The sequence below is a fragment of the Crotalus tigris genome, unplaced genomic scaffold, assembly GCF_016545835.1.
Source record: "Crotalus tigris isolate CLP2741 ecotype Arizona unplaced genomic scaffold, ASM1654583v1 scf7180000024116.2146003, whole genome shotgun sequence".
NCBI lineage: Eukaryota > Metazoa > Chordata > Lepidosauria > Squamata > Viperidae > Crotalus > Crotalus tigris.
The window spans coordinates 299,657-318,150 of NW_024100393.1; the positions used below are offsets into that span (position 1 = coordinate 299,657).

The following is an 18,494-nucleotide window of genomic DNA, read 5'->3' on the forward strand; positions in this document are numbered from 1 at the left end:
TCTTTTTCTTCAGTTATTCGGGCTAAAGTTAAGGAGGTAAAGACCAAATGTCATGATGTCACTGCAGTGGTCGAAGTGAAAGAAATTCTAAAATCTTCCTTGGTGAACATTCCTAGGGACACAGTCAATTTATATACAAACTCTGGCTGTCTTTGCCCACCACTTAACGCTAATGAAGAATATATCATCATGGGCTATGAAGATGAGGAACGTTCTAGGTAATTATGGGCTCCTCCCTTTAATTAGTAAAATTATAAAACCTAAAGAGAAATTTTAAGTTGATTCTGGATCAAATATTATCAAAAACAAACTATTTTATGGGTGATTAATATTTTGATTGAAAAAGAGATTTTAAAAAGGAGAAAAGAAGAGTAGCTGGAGAGAGAAAAAATCTGCATCTCCAATGAATAATTTTGAGGAAGTTAGTAAACAGAAGCACTTGTCTTGTTAATTTTTACTGTAGAGTAGATCTTTGTTTATATGTGTCTTCATTAAACAAATGAACATACTTCATGCCTTTCGGTTCCCTCACCTTCTTAATATTTTTATATAAATTAAAGTTTATCAGATATTTTTTAATGCTCCATCTTTATTTCCAAGAGTGGTTTTGGTGTTCATTGGCTTTCTTCAAAATAAAAATGGTTGGTGATCATTATTCAGAGTTTTGTTAAATGCATTCCCAGTTGCCCAGAAAAATAATGCTTTGTATCTATAACTTGATTTTAAAACTCCCATCTATTCAACGTTGCCCAGAATTAAGGATGCCCAGCTTCTTTCATGGAGACATTTCTTGGAAACATGTGTAATAAGAATTAGGAGTCTGGATTTAATAATAGAAAACAATACCTGAATTGTTGAAGAAGGTCCTTGGCACCAAGAACAACCTCTCAGATCTGATCAAATGGTTTTATTCAGCTAATGTAGACAGCTTGCATTTTGCAATAACCAAGCTTGCCAAAGTCTAGACCACAGTTCTGACTCACTCATTGGCTTTGTATAATCCATCTATCTTGTTGGATGCTGGCCTCAGACAGTTCCTGAACCTTTCTTTTGTAGAGTTTGCAGCTCCTTGTGATCTTAAATGATGAAGACTGTTAGAACAGTTTCCTATCACTATAAAAAAATGTTAAAATAGGTATATCATAGCAGTCCCCCCACCAAAAGTAGCCCTCATATTCTCCCCAAACTAGACCTGTCCTTATGTGGTGCATTATCTCCCATTCTGCATATCTCGGCCTCCCCAGTTATGGTCCTTGGTGATGAAAGACTACCCAATCTAATCGATCAGTCATTTCATTTATAACCAATGGTGATAGGTCCCCTACTCTGCAACCTTCTAAAGTGTAACATATGCACTTCCAGTATTCTCAACTAGGATTTTTTTTTCTGGTTGGAAATTCTTGAAGTTACAATTCTAGGAGGAGGGGACAGGTACAATAAACTGTCAATAGATCTTGAGTAACAGACTGAAAAAATGAGATATTGGCTGGAACTCATGTTTCAGAATCAGACACTGTATGGATCTGGTCAAGTGAATCTCTGTGCCTGGCCCATTACATCAGATTTTGTTGTGAGGTTAATTTAATTTCAGATGCAAGACAGCAGGGTAATATTAATAAACATTAGCTGATTTTAAACATTTCATATTGTTTCCCTAGACTAAAATTGTGTCAGGCACGAAAAACCAATTCCATATGTAAAGGTTCAAATTAACTGATTTGTTGCTAAAAGCCTATGTATAGGAAACTTCTCAACTAATGGTCAGCATCTGGATAGAACTAGATATGAGTCAAAGGCATCGGGGGGAGGGGGAGGAGGTGTTGGAGTTGTGACTATGCAATGATTCTAAATTGAACCCTCTTTTAACTCCTCTCATTGGGTCTGCCCATCCTTCAAATTGTCACATTATATCAGGTCAAGGGCTATCTAATTACAAAAATCTACACCTCTGTCATATATGTTTCTGCCTAATTTTATGCAAAAACAGTCTTGTGACACCTTAAATTTTGGCAGATTTATTATAATGTAAAGTTTGTTATGTTGTCATCACAAACTAAACAAAGCCACCTATGAAAATTGATTTATCTATTTCTAAGAATGTTTCTTAAATCTATCAAAGTCTATAACTGCAAAGAGTTGCATTTTTCTTGCATCTTTTGAAATTCAGGATAGTTAAGGAAAGATACAGCTGAACTACTGTAATATTACTTACTATTGGTACTCGTATACTTATATACAGTGGTGGGATTCAAATATGTCAACAATTGGTTCTCTGTGTGGATGCCACTTCCGGAAGTCCATTCTGGGCTTGGGCAACAAAAAATTAGCTACTGGTTCTGCTGAAGTGGTACAAACCGGCTGAATCCCACCACTGCTTAAATATCCATAGCTAACTTTCCTTCCATGAGTATAGATTGTATTAACAAGCATTTCTACAACTGGGAGAAGTAGACTGTTGCTATAGAACTTAAGGGGAAATTGCAGTGGTCATTAATAGATCTGCATTTGCTCCTTCAACATAAAGCTTCCTCTTTCTTCTTAAGCTGAGCTATTTTGCCTTTCATATATAATCATTGTTGTTCTTTTTCCTTAAAATGCAAAGACTACTCTTAGTGGAAGGCTCCATAGCTGAGAAATGGAAGGATCGTCTCGGTAAAAAAGTGAAGGTAAGACAAATTTAATTAACTGCTTAATCACACATTTGACTTGGTTATATGTTGCTATATTTTTGTCTTATTTCTAAACAAGCGGCCAGATTCTGTTTGTTTACTCAGAAACATTCAGTTAGGCTTCCCTCTTCAGCATGCTTAAATGAGAATACAGCCTTGGCCATCTCCTTTCTCCACAGAGAGATGTTTTTTTTCCTATACAATACTGAATCTCCTTCTCATTATACCAGTGTTTCCCAAACTTGACAATTTTAAGGCATGAGGACTTCAACTCCCAGAATTCCACAGCCAGCAATGCTGGCTGTGGAATTCTGGGAGTTGAAGTCCACATGCCTTAAAATTGTCAAGTTTGGGAAACACTGCATTATACCAAGAATCTCCCATGCCAAAACAAATTCCAAAATCTGTAATTGAATACAAAAACAAGGCAATTCAAACTAGAGGTGAAGAATCACACCGTAGACAATGGTGTTAAAATATTAAACTATTAAAAATATTAAATATTAAGCACAAATAATTATGTTTCATGATTACATTTTAGGACAGCACTTTGGGAACAGGGCTGCTCTCCTTTAGGATTCTTTTCAACACAGCTCTTTAGAGGTAGTCCTCAACTTAATGACCACAACTGAGACTAGAATTATGGTCATAAATTATAACAATCATGAAGCAAGGCATCCATGCAATCCTGACTTTCCCCATTGTGAGTGCTATGTAGAGCATGGGGTGTCTCAGAAGGTGGGGGGAAAGCCCTGCGTTGCTGAACAAATGGGCTTAGTGATGTGCCCCATGTGAAGATGGACAGGGAAAACATGAATTTATGTATGATGACCGATGAATACAATGTTTGCTTGAATGGAATGTCGGTTACAGAACATGCAGTGGTAAGTGCTGGAGTAATGAAGCAATAGTAACAAGACACCCTCCAGATCCTTTTAAGGAATTACAGAATGCGTAGGGGGAAAAAAATCAAAGACAATTGCAGTTGACACCAGTTACTGAATACTGATGATACCACCCATGATATAAACCAGGCGTGTCAAACCTGTGACATCATGTGACTTTTTCCCCATTGCCGGCAATGTGGTGGGTGTGGTTTTAGTATGATGCATCCAGCCCGTGTGCCAGCAGTTTGACATGCCTGATGTAAACCACTCATTTTGCACTATTGGCCACAAAGTGGAAGGTATTGTCGAAGAACTATGGGTCATGTTGATGTCTAAAAAAAGATGCTAGTTTAAGGTATATTATAGAGTGGTACCAGTGGGATGAAATGTTGATAATTTCAGAGTAATAATTATATATTGATCCAGAACAGCATTGTTTTGTTGTGTAAAAAAGTGGAAACTATTTCCAGCTTCTTGGTTTCACAGAGAGCTTTGAGGTTGAAGGTGGAGCAGGAAGCTATGCTCTGTTGTGCTCCTGGATTATTATTTTTTTCAGAGGTGAAATGACTGATATTTGCTATAGCCTCATATACCACAATTCTTCCCAGAAGGCAGTTCGCTCAGAGTTCTCTCTATCCTGCTAAAAGCACTAGTTACTAAGTCGTTAAAGAGAACGGCTCCACAAAAGTATGCACTGATTGTAAACTTCCTTCTGCAATGGCATCAACCCAATTCAAGCTTTTCAAAATAGTTAAGTGTCAGAAAAGAAATCAATGCCCCTGACACAGTTTGCTTATCCCTCTGTTGAGAATTGGCCATATCCACAGGCTGTGGAGATCTTGTCAGCACTGCTGCTAAGGCTTCCTTTGTCTTTACTCCTCTTCTTTTTCTTTTTTTTTAAAAAACTGCTGCCAAAACACAAAACAATAGTCCACTCAATCCATCTCGACGGGGGTTAAGAGGGTATTAAGTCTGAAACTTTTAAGTACATGTCTCAGGAGACACCATAAGAGAACATGCTGAGCTTTGAACATGCTCCTGCTCTTTCTGGATTTATGGAAGGTTATTCTGAATCCAGGAAAATCCTTCTAAATTGCTTGGCAATGTGGGAAGGACAATGGTGCAAGCTCTTTCATTTGAGCTTTGTGTATGACATTATGTCTAGAGATTCACTTTGCAAAGCAGTATTTAAAATCTGATCTGCTATGCAACATAGATTATTTCCTATTCTCACTGCTCAAAGAAGGAAACGTTACAGTCTACTTTCCCACATTCATTTATCAATATTTGAACATGTAGCCATCATGTTCATTTCAACACATAGCCTTCAGACACATATACTGGTGACCAGCATCAATTTAGTACAACTCTCTTACTGGGGTGCTTTCTAAGCAGAAAATATGGTTGATATTTTTCTGAAAAACTCTTGTCATTGTGGACTTATTGTTCATGATATGAAATGTTATCATTCTTGTAACAATAACACACTTTTTAATACTTAGCGGTCATATTTGTGTATGGTAGCAAAAGACATAAGGCAACAGAAATGCTTTAGAACAGCAGTTCTCAACCTATGGGTCGCGACCCCATTTGGGGTCGAACGACCATTTTACGGGGGTCACCAAACAATGCGATCCGCCATTTTTCCCCCTCAGGGGGCGGCGGCGCGTCCGTGTGACGGGGGTCGCCGTCACACAGAGGTTGAGAACCGCTGCTTTAGAACAAGGATGGGGAACAATGGCCCTTTTATGACTTGTGGACTTCAACTCCCAGAATTCCTGAGCCAACCATGCTGCCTCAGGAATTCTGGGAGTTGAAGTCCACAAGTCATAAAGGTGTCATTGTTCCCCACCTCTGCCTTAGACAGAAGTCATCTGTAAGGGACAGTTAAATATCTTTTCCTAAAAATAGCAACCGTAAGTAAAAAAAAAAAGGTTTTGAAAAATTATTTTGACATGTCATATACAATTTGTTAAAAAAATAGACAGCAGAAAATTCACACCTTTGTTTCAATTGATTATTTGATAAGAGTTAACTTTCCATTTGCAGTCTGTGTTTAATAGTATTTATCACTTTCTAGGTCAAAGTGGCCTGGAAACATAACATATTACTCACATTATCTGGTTTTCTCTGTGACCCCCCCCCCAAATATTGCATTTTCTTTTTCCTAAATATTTAACTCCCAACATTAAAACTGCTTAACAACTTAAAACTCTCAGTTATGAATGAAGTGCTCCAAATTTTTCCATTTACTAACAGATTTAGACAAAAGTGTGTGTGATGGCACCCAAATGAGCTGAGGTAGCTTTGAGGCTCTTTGATTAAAAGGTTAAAAGCAAATAGTGTTGAATGGAAAAACAGTAAAATACTATAGGTGAGAAAGTGGCAGTTTTTTAGGTGGATGGAAGCTAGTGTTACTAAACTGACAGTCACTTATGATTTTGTTACCTCATGATTAGATGACTGCAATGGGCTCTGCATGGGCTGCTTGAAGATGCTTTGGAAGCTCAGCACAGACAGTAACAAATGCTTCTGGTTATGCCCATGTGCCATAACTTCTAAGCCAATGGTCTCTGACCTTTGTGGACTGGTGGTGATGGTGGGGGGGGGGGGGTAGAGAGGATGGTTCCATGCAAGCTCACACAAATGGAGCTTTACCTGCACATGTTTGCCTGCCACTCATGCAAGTGGAGCTGCTCACTCCCCCACTACTTGCTCAGGCCAGTTCTGAATGTGCTGTGGTCCGTTAGGGGTTGCAGTCCAGGGGTTGAGGACCCCTGTGCTAAGTGAGTTATGTTGGCTATCCTCTTGGCTATCAGGTTTAATTTTAGATGCTGGTCATCACCTATGGAACCTTTCATGGCATAGGGCTTAATATAGTTGTTTTTTGCCCATTTGATGCCTTCAATCAGAGTGGAGCTCTTTAAGACCAGTCAATTAAAGGTTATCATCTTATGGAACTGAGGAATCATGCCTTCTCTATTGCAGCCCCTGGTCTCTGGAGCAGCATCTCCCCCCCCCCCCCCCTCTGAAAGATACATAGCTCCCATTTTCCTTGGTTTCCTGGAGACCTGGTTGTGTTCCAAATCCTGAGGTTATGGGTGTCCGCAGAGCCCCTGTTGAATTTTTGCAGGTTACAGATTGTTATTTTGGTCTGTGCAATTATATGGTTTTTACTGTGCATTGCACTTATTGTAAACAGCTCAGAGACCTCTTGCAGCCTTGACAAACCCAAATAAAATAATTGATCTCTCTCTGTATCTCTCCCCTCTTCTGCTTAATAAATCTGCAATTGATATTAATATTTACCTAAAACGAATCTAATCTTCCACCCTCAGAGAATCTGTGCATGCAACATGCTTTTTATGTTTGTACATATAGGCATATGCAATTGTATTCCTTTCATAAGCCATACTTCAAAAAAGGAGAGGACCAAGACCAAAAAACTAAATGTACAACTATTTATAAGTACTTATTAAAATTAATTACCTATAATATAAAGCACTCCATTAATAAAACTAATTGATTCCACTCTTTACAGCAGCACATAAGTATATACTCTCTCTAGCAGAAATCACAAAAAAAGAAGCAGGTAGTAATATTATAGAGAGGACTATCTGGTATTATAGTAAGTGGATATTGGGAAAAATGGACATAGGAAAAAAAAGTGAAAGAAACTTGAATGAAATAAATAAAGAGAAAATATATTTTGTTTGAAAATTATTAGAAGGTAGATTAATCTTCCAATAAAATGAATAAAATATGGACATGTTAACGAGATTATGTGGGAACTGTTTGGAAGTAAGTGAAAAGAATTATGCTTCAGTCTGCTACTGAAGTGTATGTAATTGTGGTAATGGGACGTATGAAAATGGAAACTTGGTGGAATGAGGAAAGAGGCTAGGGATGAGAATTTAAGAGAAAGTCAGCTGCAAAAATTAGGATAATTGTACTATACTGTATAATGTAAATGTAGAGAAAAAGATAGTTACAAAGAAGAAAGACAGTGTCATTGTGTCCTCCTTAATTTCTTAAACTCCTTAATCTCATTACACATGCACAGACTTAATCATAGCTTCAGCTGTAAAAGTGTGAGCATCTTAGACCAAGCTAAATCCAAAACAAGTAGGGAATTTCCAGGAAGGTTGGCACTCAAACAAATCGGCCAATATGAAGTTTTTTAAAGATAAACCACATTTACCCTCCATTCAAAAGAGATAATAAAAAAAAATCTAAAAAGGAAACAAAAAGCTAAGAACCTCTCCTCTCCAGAAATCAACACCCAGATAAGCAGGGATTAACACCAGGAGCAACAACACACAAACAAGCAGTGAACAATACCCTAATCAAGGAACTTCCAAGTCAGGCTATCAGTCAAGCAGTAGACAATATTCCCTAACCAAGGAACCTATCAAGGAAAACAACAACAATCCGACCAACACTTATAGGGCAAACCCCACTGAAGATGTTACCCAGCTGGGTAATGAAATCTCTGCAAGCAACCAACCAAGCAAACTCAGAGAGCACCTAGGACTCCACAATTCAACCATGAGCTAATATATTCTCTTCTATTGATACATGAAAAAGTTAGGATCAAAAGGGGCAGAGGAAATGCAGAGCATTTAAAAAAAATGCTTTGATCATGAATAACAAAAGCTAAAACAAGGAGCATCCAGCAGATACAGAACAGAATGAAAATAAAAGTGAAGACTTTGAAGGTAACTGAAATGGAATAATGCTAGAAATAATTTTTTAGGGATATATATGGAACAATTGCAGTGTTCCTTCAACAGCAGTGAAACTTGAGAAAATGTTAAAATATGGAAGTGGTTTGCTCATGCAGTGGCTATGTGAGTTGTTGACCTGATAAACAGAAAGAAGATAATATTGTTCATCCACAGCAAGGAAAACTTAACAAGGATTAGAAGAGAAGCTAGTTCAGTCCCTTGTCTGGTTCAGGAGATGGCTACCCACCCTTTATTAAAATACAAGTAAAATAGCTTTCTTTCCAAGCCATCTATTGCTAAATAGCTCCAACTGTTAGGAGATCCTTTTTTAAAAAACAAGTTTTATTAGTTTTTTCATTTTACAAACCAGTGCTTAAGAATCACTGTGGTGGCAGGGCAATCAATTGTCCAAATACAAAATCATACTCATAAAGATCAAATTAAATCATTTAAAAAAAATGCACCCCTCTCTATTCCCTCTAGTAGTATATTATATTCAAGTTAATATATTTCAGTACAGCTAAGTCAGTCAAAATAGTCATCAATAAGATTTCATCTAAATAAATCCAAATCCTATATTAAGCTTTACTATTTCAATTGCTATATTCCATATTGGTAACATAAATACATAATTAATACTTCAAATGTCTCTCCATAATTTTTTCCCCATTAACACAATCAATATTCATTTATTAATAACATTCCTTCTTTTTTCTTAATCAGTAACATTTCATCTAAATAAGTCTAAATCCTGTATAAAGCTTTACTATTTCAGTTACTATCTTCCATATTGTTACTCTAAATACATAATTAACACTTCGGGTGTCTCCCCATTCCTTTTTTCCATAACATAATCAATAAACATTTGTTCACTCCTGTTGTATTCTCCGTTCGCATGCGAATGATGAAGACACATGGTGACAACTAATCAATGCTTTATTCTCCTACTCCAACTCCAAGCAAAAGCAAAAGGCATGCAGGCCTTTTTATAGGGCTTGAATCCTGGACAGAGTGAACCAATAAGAGTTCTTCTTCCTTCGCGCCTTGCGCATGCGCACAAGGCTGCCGCCGCTCTGTCTGGTCCCAGGCAGCTTTTAGAATGCCCGGGACCATTTGCAACAATTCTGGGCCTGCTGAGTTTCCTCATCAGGCCCAGGACACAACACCCCTCCCCCCTGGATAGAACACACACAATTCCACTTTCTTTACAATCATAATAAAATAAATTAAAAGAAAATAATAGCCTGCTCACATGCAGACACCTTCTTCTACTAACAGAGTTAGCCAACCAACCCACTCTCTAATGTGGACTTCGCGTGTCTATCTTCTACCCCACAAAGGTCCCATCTCCTCAACCTAGACCTGTAAAGTCCCTTGTATTGACAAGAACCTCACATATTCGCCTAGATGCTTAGGAGGGGCCTTAGCCTGTTGTGACCTACGCAAGGTTAGCGAGGGTGCCTGGCCTGTCAGCTCACCTGCCTGGCTAGGCAGACCAGGACTTGTTTTTAAGGGCGCCTGGTCTATTGGCCCGTCTGTTGGACTCACTAGACCAGGACTTTTATGCACAAGTTTTGCAGGTGACCCCTGGTGAGGCGTGCCAGCAGAATTGCCAGAGTTCTCCCCAGGGTCCATGAGAGCAGCTGAAATTCCCCAACCCTCTGAATTGGCTGAGGATTCCCCAACTACTCTGGATGGCTCCAGGGAACTTAGTCCCTTGAGCCCACAACCAATCTCAAACATGACCTGCATTGCAGGTGTGCCCCAATACTCCCAGTCCCCTGTGGCCGAGGTTCCAGAGTCAGGAGCTGCCTCCATGGCAAGCTCCGCCTCAGGTGAATTCCTGTTTGGAGCTCTTGCAGATATGTATGACCCCCTGTTCGGCGCAATAGCTGAACTCTGAGGATGTCCTTGTACCTTCCTTGGGAAATCCCTAGCGACCTGCGGTACGTCCCAGGAACAGTGAGATTGTGTCTCATAAGGTTGACCTGAAGTGTGAGATTGTGTCTCAGGAGGTTGACCTGAAGTGTTTCCTGGGCCCCCTCCCCCCCAAGAGCGGAGGCAGGGGTGGAATCCACAGGGGACAAACACCAACACAGTTGATTGATGTGACACCACAGGACACGGCCATCTCCCAAGGTCACTTTGTATGATAGAGGTCCAGAGATCTTACAGATGACAGCAGGAACCCACAGATGACCAGGAGCATAGTTCCTAGCCCAGACCGGATCACCCAACTGTAGTCTCCTTGGTGCCCGAGGATGCGACACCTGTGAAGCCACCCAGTCTGGGTGCAACCTGTCCAATTTAGTAATGAGTCTGCGACCCCAGCGGAGTTCAGCTGGGCTCTTGCCTGTGGTCGTGCAAGGTGTGGTGCGGTGTGCAAGAAGAAAGTCAGCTAACCTGTGATGCCAGTTACTGTAAGTCAGTTTCTTGAGGGCATCTTTGGTGGTGTGCACCATTCTCTCTGCCAGTCCGTTGGAGGATGGATGGAAAGGAGCCAATGGTGAATGCCGGATCAGGTTGGCCTGAAGAAAAGCCTGGAACTCAGAAGACCTAAACTGAGGGCCATTATCAGAAACCAGTACATCTGGAAGACCGTGTGATGCAAAAATTCCTCTCAACACCTGGATGGTCCTGTAGTGGAGGAAACAGGAACAACCTCTAGCCCACAGGTCGGCAACCTGCGGCTCCAGAGCCGCATGCGGCTCTTTGAGCCTTCCCCTGTGGCTCCCAGCCTCCTCTGTCTTTGCAGAGAGAGAGAGACAGAGAGAGGCAATTGCGCTTCCCTGCTTCAATCTCTCTCTCTCTCTCTCTCTCTCTGTGTGTGTGTGTGTGTGTGTGTGTTTTGTGTGTGTGTGTGTGTGTGTGTGTGTGTGTGTGTATGTGTAAAAGAGAGTGTACTCACATGTTCTCCGAGGAGCTGAAAAGCTTACTGGGCGGAGCTCCTCCCTTTGCTGCATCTCTGCAGGAAGCAGGAAGGGCAGGAGAGAGCTAGCTAGCCCAGCTAGGCTGACTCAGGAATTCTGGGAGTTGAAGTCCATGAGTCATAAAAGAGACAAGGTTGCCTACCCCTGATCTTGTTGGACAACAGCTTGAAGCTTGCCAGGTGAGCAGCAGATAGGAGAGGTGGGGAGAAAGAGAGAGAGAGAAAGAGAGAGAGGGAGGGAGAGAGGAGAGAGAGAGAGAGAAAGAAATAGAGTGGGGGAAGAGGAGTGGTAGACCAAGGGCAGATAGAGAGGGAGGGAGAGAGAGAGAGACCCTCTTGACATCTAAAATGAAGATAACACTGCATATATCCTTTTTTTAACCTGTGTGTGTGTGTGTGTGTGTGTGTGTATACACATACATACATGCATACATACATATACATATACACACACACGCACACAAATACCCCCACACACACAAACACACACACCTATAATAAAGGTAAAAAAGGATATATGCAGTGTTATCTTCATTTTAGATATCAAAAGGGTTTTGCCGCTCCCAGTGTTTTGTTTTTGGTGGGAAACAGGTCCAAGTGGCTCTTTAAGTGTTTTGGGTTGCCTACCCCTGCTCTAGCCACTTGGAATGGCTGTCAATGAGGAGAAGGAAGAATTGCCCCTGAAAGGGCCCAGCATAATCTATATGCACCCTAGACCATGCGGTTTGAGTTTCCTCCCAGCTATGTACTGGGGCCTGAGGCATTTCAAGCCGAGAATTTTGACACACTTGGCACCCATGCACCTGGGCCTCGATGGCTTTATCGAGCCCAGGCCACCAAAGATGGCTGCGCGCAAGCGCTTTCATCCTGACTATCCCAGGATATCCCTCATGCAGAGAGATCAAGATTCTAAACCTCAGTGAGGCTGGGATGACTACCCTGCTACCCCATAAAAGGCACCCATTAAAGGTGGACAGTGCATGTCTCCTTTGCCAAAAACTTTGAAATGTCGCATCTGGACATGTGTCAGGCCATTCTGACAACACCCATGTCAGCATGCGTGTAAGCGTGTGATCAGTGGCAGTTTCAGCAGCCACGTCCCTAGTATTAAGAGGAGATTCAGGCAACTCCTGAATGGAAAGAATATTTATGACAGGATCAGGGTCTGCTTCTACCTGAGTTAAAGGCAATCTGCTTAGGCCATCTGCATGGCTCATTTATTTTCCAGGTTTGTGAACTAGAGTGTAGTCATATGCTGACAGGAAAATGGACCATCTCAGCATACGAGGAGAAATGATATGTGGTGTCTGTTTGTTAGTAGTAAACAACCCTAATAGAGGCTTATGGTCTGTATAGACCGTGAAATGGTGGCCATATAAGAAATCATGAAATTTCTTTATGCCAGCCACTATGGCCAAGGCTTCTCTGTCAATCTGAGCGTAATTCCGCTCTGCAGATGACAGAGTCCTTGAATAATAGGCCACAGGGACTCGTGTTCCATCAGCCTTCAGATGGCTAAATACTGCTCCCACCCATAAGGGGATGCATCACATGTGATGCAAACAGGCAGTTGCTCATTGAAATGCGCTAAAACAGCATTAGAAGTGAGCAAGGCCTTAACCTCATTGAAACTCTTGTCATGGACTTTAGTCCACTGCCAAGGAGACTGCTTGTCTAAGAGCCTATGTAACGGCTCTGCCACTGCAGCCTTGTGTGGGAGAAATGCATGGTAAAAATTTAAGAGCCCCAAGAAGGCTTGCAGCTCACTCTTGGACTTGGGGCTTGGGGCCTGTTGGATAGCTTGTAGTTTAGCTTCAGCAGGATGAATGCCTTGGGTATCAATCCTGAACCCTAAGAAGTCAGTGGAAGTGACTCCTATCTTGCATTTATCCTGTTTTAGCTTAAGGCCTGCTTTTTGAAAATGAAGCAAGACAGCCCTTAATCTTTCTGCTAAATTTTGAGACGACTCCCCAGCAATGAGGACGTCATCGAAGTAGGGACAGACCCCAGGAATACCTCGAAATGTGTTTTCCATGACACTTTGGAATATGCCAGGGGCTACATTGACCCCAAATTGCAGTCTCTTGACCTTGAAGGCCCCCCTGTGAGTTACAATAGTCTGGGCCTCTGCAGCTGCCTCATCAATAGGTAGCTGTTGATAGGCCTGTGCCAGGTCAAGCTTCGCAAAAATACGCTCCCCCCCTTGAGGGAGACCAGAATGTGGCTTACAACAGGGACTGGATAAGAGTACTGTTGCAACTCCCTATTCAGTGTACACTTGTAGTCTGCACATATACGTATTTCCCCATTAGCCTTTAGAGGTGTCACTATGGGAGTTTCCCATAGACTAGAATCCACAGGTTCTTAAATGCCCTGCTGGAGCAATTTGTCCAGTTCAGCATCTATCTTACCTTTGAGGGCAAAAGGTACCCTCCTAGGCTTAACCCTGATGGGCATGATGGTTGGGTCTAACCGTAGCGAAATGGGAGACCCCTTGTAGGATCCTAGCTCTGAACTAAAAACACATCTGCAAACTCCTTGCAAACCTCTGCAAGGCCCAGCGTTTGCAAGCTGTGCAGCCCAGTTACCTGGATTCCCAGAGCCTCGAACCAATCGAGTCCAATAAGACTCGTACGATCACCCCCAACAACCACCACATCTGGGGAACCTTCAAAATTCTTATACTGTACCCAAAGGGTGGCCTCCCCCTTAACACACACCATAGAATTTTGGAAGACAGTGAGTATTAGATTCGATGGCCTGAATTTAACTCGAAGGTCACTACTGCTGCAAATCCTTTTAAAGGTATTAATTGAAATAATGGAAAGAGCGGACCCTGTGTCCAACTCCATTAGTAAGGGAACCCCTTGCAACCTTACGTTAAGGGAAAGTTTCTTCTTAAGGGGCTTGTGTGTCCCTGTTCTTAGGATGCTCCTGTACAATGCGCAGAAACTCACCCTGTTTTGGCTGGGGACCCTGGTACATTTCTGAAGCAATTCTTCCCGAGGTTGAACCTTCTGGCGACCCAAACAGATGGATGCAGTGTGGCCCTGCCTGCCACACGCCCTGCAGATGGCGGAGCGAAACCTGCAGTCAGCTCGCTTGTGGCGTCCTCCGCACCCGAAGCACTGAAGAGATGCTGGGGCCTTGACCGGACGTCCCTTCTGCCTCCTCTCAGCTGGCTGGTGAAGTCTGTCGACCTCCTCTTTAGGATCCACTTCTGATCCTTCTCGAGCGTCCTCTTGATGGACGGTAGCTGTTTCTGGAAGATTCCTGGCGAGGCGCAAGGCCTTCACAGCCCCGCCTGCTGCTTCCTCAGCTGACACCTCTCACAATGCATCTTGGAAGGAGACATCTTCCTTTGCAAAAATCTTTTGTTATAAGTCTCTGCTCCTTAAGCCACAGACAAAGCGATATCGCAGCCTCTCCTCCAGATCCTTGAACTTACAAGATCTGGCGGCTTGCCTTAAGGCCACAATAAAGTCCGCAGCAGATTCACCCGGCCTCTGGTCTCTCTGCTTGAACGCGTGCCTCCAAGCAATGATGGATAACTTCAGCTGGAAGTGTTCCTTCAACATTTTCTTCAAGTCAGCATATGTTACTGATTCTAGAGGTGCAGGGGCCACCAGATTTTCTGCGATGTCAAAAGCTTCTTGTCCACAAGTTGTAGCCTTCAGACCGTCTTCTCTTATCTGATTTACTCTGAAGTAGTTCTCCACTCGTGCTATGTAGGAATTCTCTCTGGGTGGGAGACATCGAAATCAGACAAGCGGCCAATCTTTGACATCATAAACTTTACGATCTTCACCAATCACTTCCTCTGCAAACCATTGTTTGGAAAAAGATCCTTTAGCCAAGCTCACCCTCCAGCGACGCTGTACTGGCAGGCTGAGACACTGATTCAAACACCGTTTTTCCCTTCATCGGATTTCCTGGGTAAGTCCTTAAATCTTTTGTTTCAGCTTGCAAAGGATCCCACCTTCGTCGCCAGTGTTAAATCCTTCGTTCGTATGCGAATGATGAAGACACATGGTGATGCTGAACAAACACTTTATTCTCCTTCTACAACAACCAAGCGAAAGCAAAAGGCTCGCAGGCCTTTTTATATGGCCAGAAGCCCGGACAGTGTCAACCAATAGGAACTTAGCGTTTTCACGCCTTGTGCATGCGCACAAGGCTGGCGCCGCTCTGTCTGGTCCTGGGCAGCTTTTGGAATGCCCAGGACCAATGCAACATTTTGCAGGCTCAGGACACAAGATAAACCAGAAAAGGGCCATGAATAAATGTAGGCTGAATTCAAAAGTAAGCCACAAGCATGAAAAGCATATTGTACATTGAGGTGGTTTGGTCATATAAAGAGAATGAATGAGAACTGAATCATAAAAAAAATATATGAAGGAAGAGTGAATGAAATGAAAGGAAGAAACTGACGTGAAGGAGAGAAGGGGGGGAGAAGTTTGAATATGTGGCACTGAAGGCAATGTGGAACCAAGCGGTTTGCAAAGGTAGAAAAGTATGGAGAGTGGTGTTTGTATCAATTAGATTTTGTTCTATATTTCTTTTTTTATCTCATACATTTAATTCCTTATTATTTATTACTCTTTTTTGCACTTTTCAGAACATTATTCTGCAAATTTTTATTCAAGAAAGAATTGATTATGTCTAAAAAAAAATAGCCAGTGGGCTGAGAAAGGAAATTGTCCTCCCAGTGCTATTGATTATCTTGCAAGTTTTAGGATGTTATTTCTAATTTATTGAAGATCTTTAAAAAGGATACCTCAATTCTTCTCATGCTATTTATTTGAGTTTGGGACATATATATTTTGACATCTGAAATTCCGGGAGGAAGCAGAGCAGATGAAGGGAACATATATAGAAATGGGTGCTGGATGACTGAAGAATAAGAGGATTGCATTGGCTGTCCTTCATCCTTGTCCTTTCCTGTCCAATTGTTATATTCACTGTCCTTCATCCTTGTCCTTTCCTGTCCAATTGTGGAGATTCGTGTTTGTATTTGTGTCTATGCTTGTTTTCATTTTCCTCCAGTTTGCCCCCAGTTGACTTCATTTAGTTTTTATTTGAAAAATAAATTCTCTGCAAGGCACTTTTCAGCCTGTGTCATCTTATGTTGGGTTCACTAATTCATTTCTATTAACAAGATCTCTAACATTAAAGTAAGACGTTTTTAATAGAGTTTCCCCAAGTTGGGTTATTAAAATAAAGCAGCTATCAGTACTGAATGATCTGGCCCAGGTGTCTACCAATTAGTGCTTTCCAGATGTTTAGACTTCCCCTTCTATAATCTCACAGCCAAGTTGAGGATACCAGAAGTGAAGACTGCTACCTCTGAAAGAAATTCTTTTGCTCCTTTCTCTTGAGTGCCACAAATGTTGAACTGCAACTCCAGCAAAGAAGGTAGATAGACATATATGCATCACAACAGAATTAGAACAGAATTATTTGAGCCGGGCTGTGGCCGTTAATTTTGCATACCAATCCCTTAAACTACAAATAAAGTGAAAGATGCAAGGATAGATTAGTTATCTTTGCGCATAATTGTATGTTATAGAAATATAATTCTGATATAAATAGCTAATTGCTTTTATTAAAGGATGAGAGAACCATGTCTTTAGGAAGAAAATTTAGCTGCCGTGGTGGCCGTCTCACCTTTTCTTTTTAATCTTACAGCGCTGGGACCAGAAACTCCGCCATCCTGTCAAAGGCAGAAGTGAACCTGGACAGAGTGATTCTGCTCCCAAATCTGGGAGAAGCACCAATCCACGACAAAGGCGCAACTGAGATGGAAAATACCTTGAGGCCAAAACTAATCCATGGACTTGTATAAATTAAAAAGACTTGCCTTCTTGAAGCAGCAAAACAGAAATTGCACTATTGCACGTTGCCTTTTATTGTTTACTATGAGTTCATTCTGTAGCCAATGTTAGTTGTTTTTATTTTCTTCCCTTCTTGTTTTCTTGCCTCTTGTACTCTTGCAGGAGTACAAACACTTGGAAAAGAAAGGTATGTTACATTCACAAACATCTATCTGTGAATTACATTGACAAACATTTTTCTTTATTTGAATGGCTAAATTGATTTTTATTAGATGCTCATGATAATTGTTTGTATACAGTTATTACAGGCTAGAAATCCACAAATACTTCCTATAGATGCAGAAACAAGTTGCCTGAAAGGACATTTAAAAAAAACAACTCAGCAAATCCCACAATTCTTTGGTTTTATTGGGGAAGAAACATAATCCAAATTACCTAGTAGTTATAAAGAAGAATGAGATGAATTTGAAGAATATCAGGGCCCCATATATTAAGAAAAAATAATTTCTAATAGAAATAAGCATCAAAAGGCAAATGAGTTCTAAAAGTTATCTGGCAAACACTAACTATTTTTGCAATTGGCAAGTGGAAAATCCATCAATTTTAAGAATTTGCCCTCCTCTCCTTACTAGTAGTAATAGTAGTAAAGTTGGGAGGGATCTTGGAGGTCATCTAGTCCAACCCCCTGCTCAGGCAGGAAACCCTACACCATTTCGGACAAATGGCTGTCCAGTCTCTTCTTAAATACTTCCAGTGTTGGAGCATTTACTGCTTCTGGAGGCAGGCTGTTCCACTGATTAATTGTTCTCACTGTCAGGAAGTTTCTCCTTAGTTCTAGGTTGCTTCTCTCCTTGATTAGTTTCCACCCATTGCTTCTTGTCCTGCCTTCAGGTGCTTTGGAAAATAGCTTAATTCCCTCTTCTTTATGGCAGCCCCTGAGATATTGGAATACTGCTATCATGTCCCCCCTTGTCCTTCTCTTCGTTAAACTAGACATACCCAATTCTAGCAACCGTTCCTTATATGTTTTAGCCTCCAGTCCCCTAATCATCTTTGTTGCTCTTCTCTGTACTCTTTCTAGAGTCTCAACATCTTTTTTACATCGTGGTGACCAAAACTGGATGCAGTATTCCAAGTGTGGCCTTACCAAGGCATTGAAGAGTGGTATTAATACTTCACGTGATCTTGATTCTATCCCTCTGTTAATGCAGCCTAGCACTGTGTTGGCCTTTTTGGCAGCTGCATCACACTGCTGGCTCATATTTAAGTGATTGTCTACTAGGACTCCGAGGTCCCTCTCACAGTTACTACTATTGAGCATGGTGCCACCTATGCTGTACTTGTGCATTTGGTTTTTCTTGCCTAAATGTAGAACCTTGCTTTTTTTCACCATTGAATTTCATTTTGTTAGTTAGTGCCCAGTGTTCAAGTCTGTCCAGATCCTTCTG

At 41.3% G+C, this 18,494-nt stretch overlaps 1 protein-coding gene across 2 annotated transcripts in view; it reads left to right on the plus strand.

Annotated features, from left to right (window-relative positions):
* The window catches only part of FRZB (frizzled related protein), a 35,939-nt gene extending 18,141 nt beyond the window's left edge, over positions 1 to 17,798 (plus strand). For both annotated transcript variants that reach the window (XM_039322533.1, XM_039322534.1), the window contains 3 exons: positions 14 to 218; positions 2,603 to 2,666; positions 16,901 to 17,798. In XM_039322533.1, the coding sequence (XP_039178467.1) occupies positions 14 to 218; positions 2,603 to 2,666; positions 16,901 to 17,011 (380 nt within the window). In that variant the 3' untranslated portion in view covers positions 17,012 to 17,798. The remainder of the gene's footprint in view (positions 1 to 13; positions 219 to 2,602; positions 2,667 to 16,900) is intronic.
* The last annotated feature ends 696 nt before the right edge of the window (positions 17,799 to 18,494 follow it).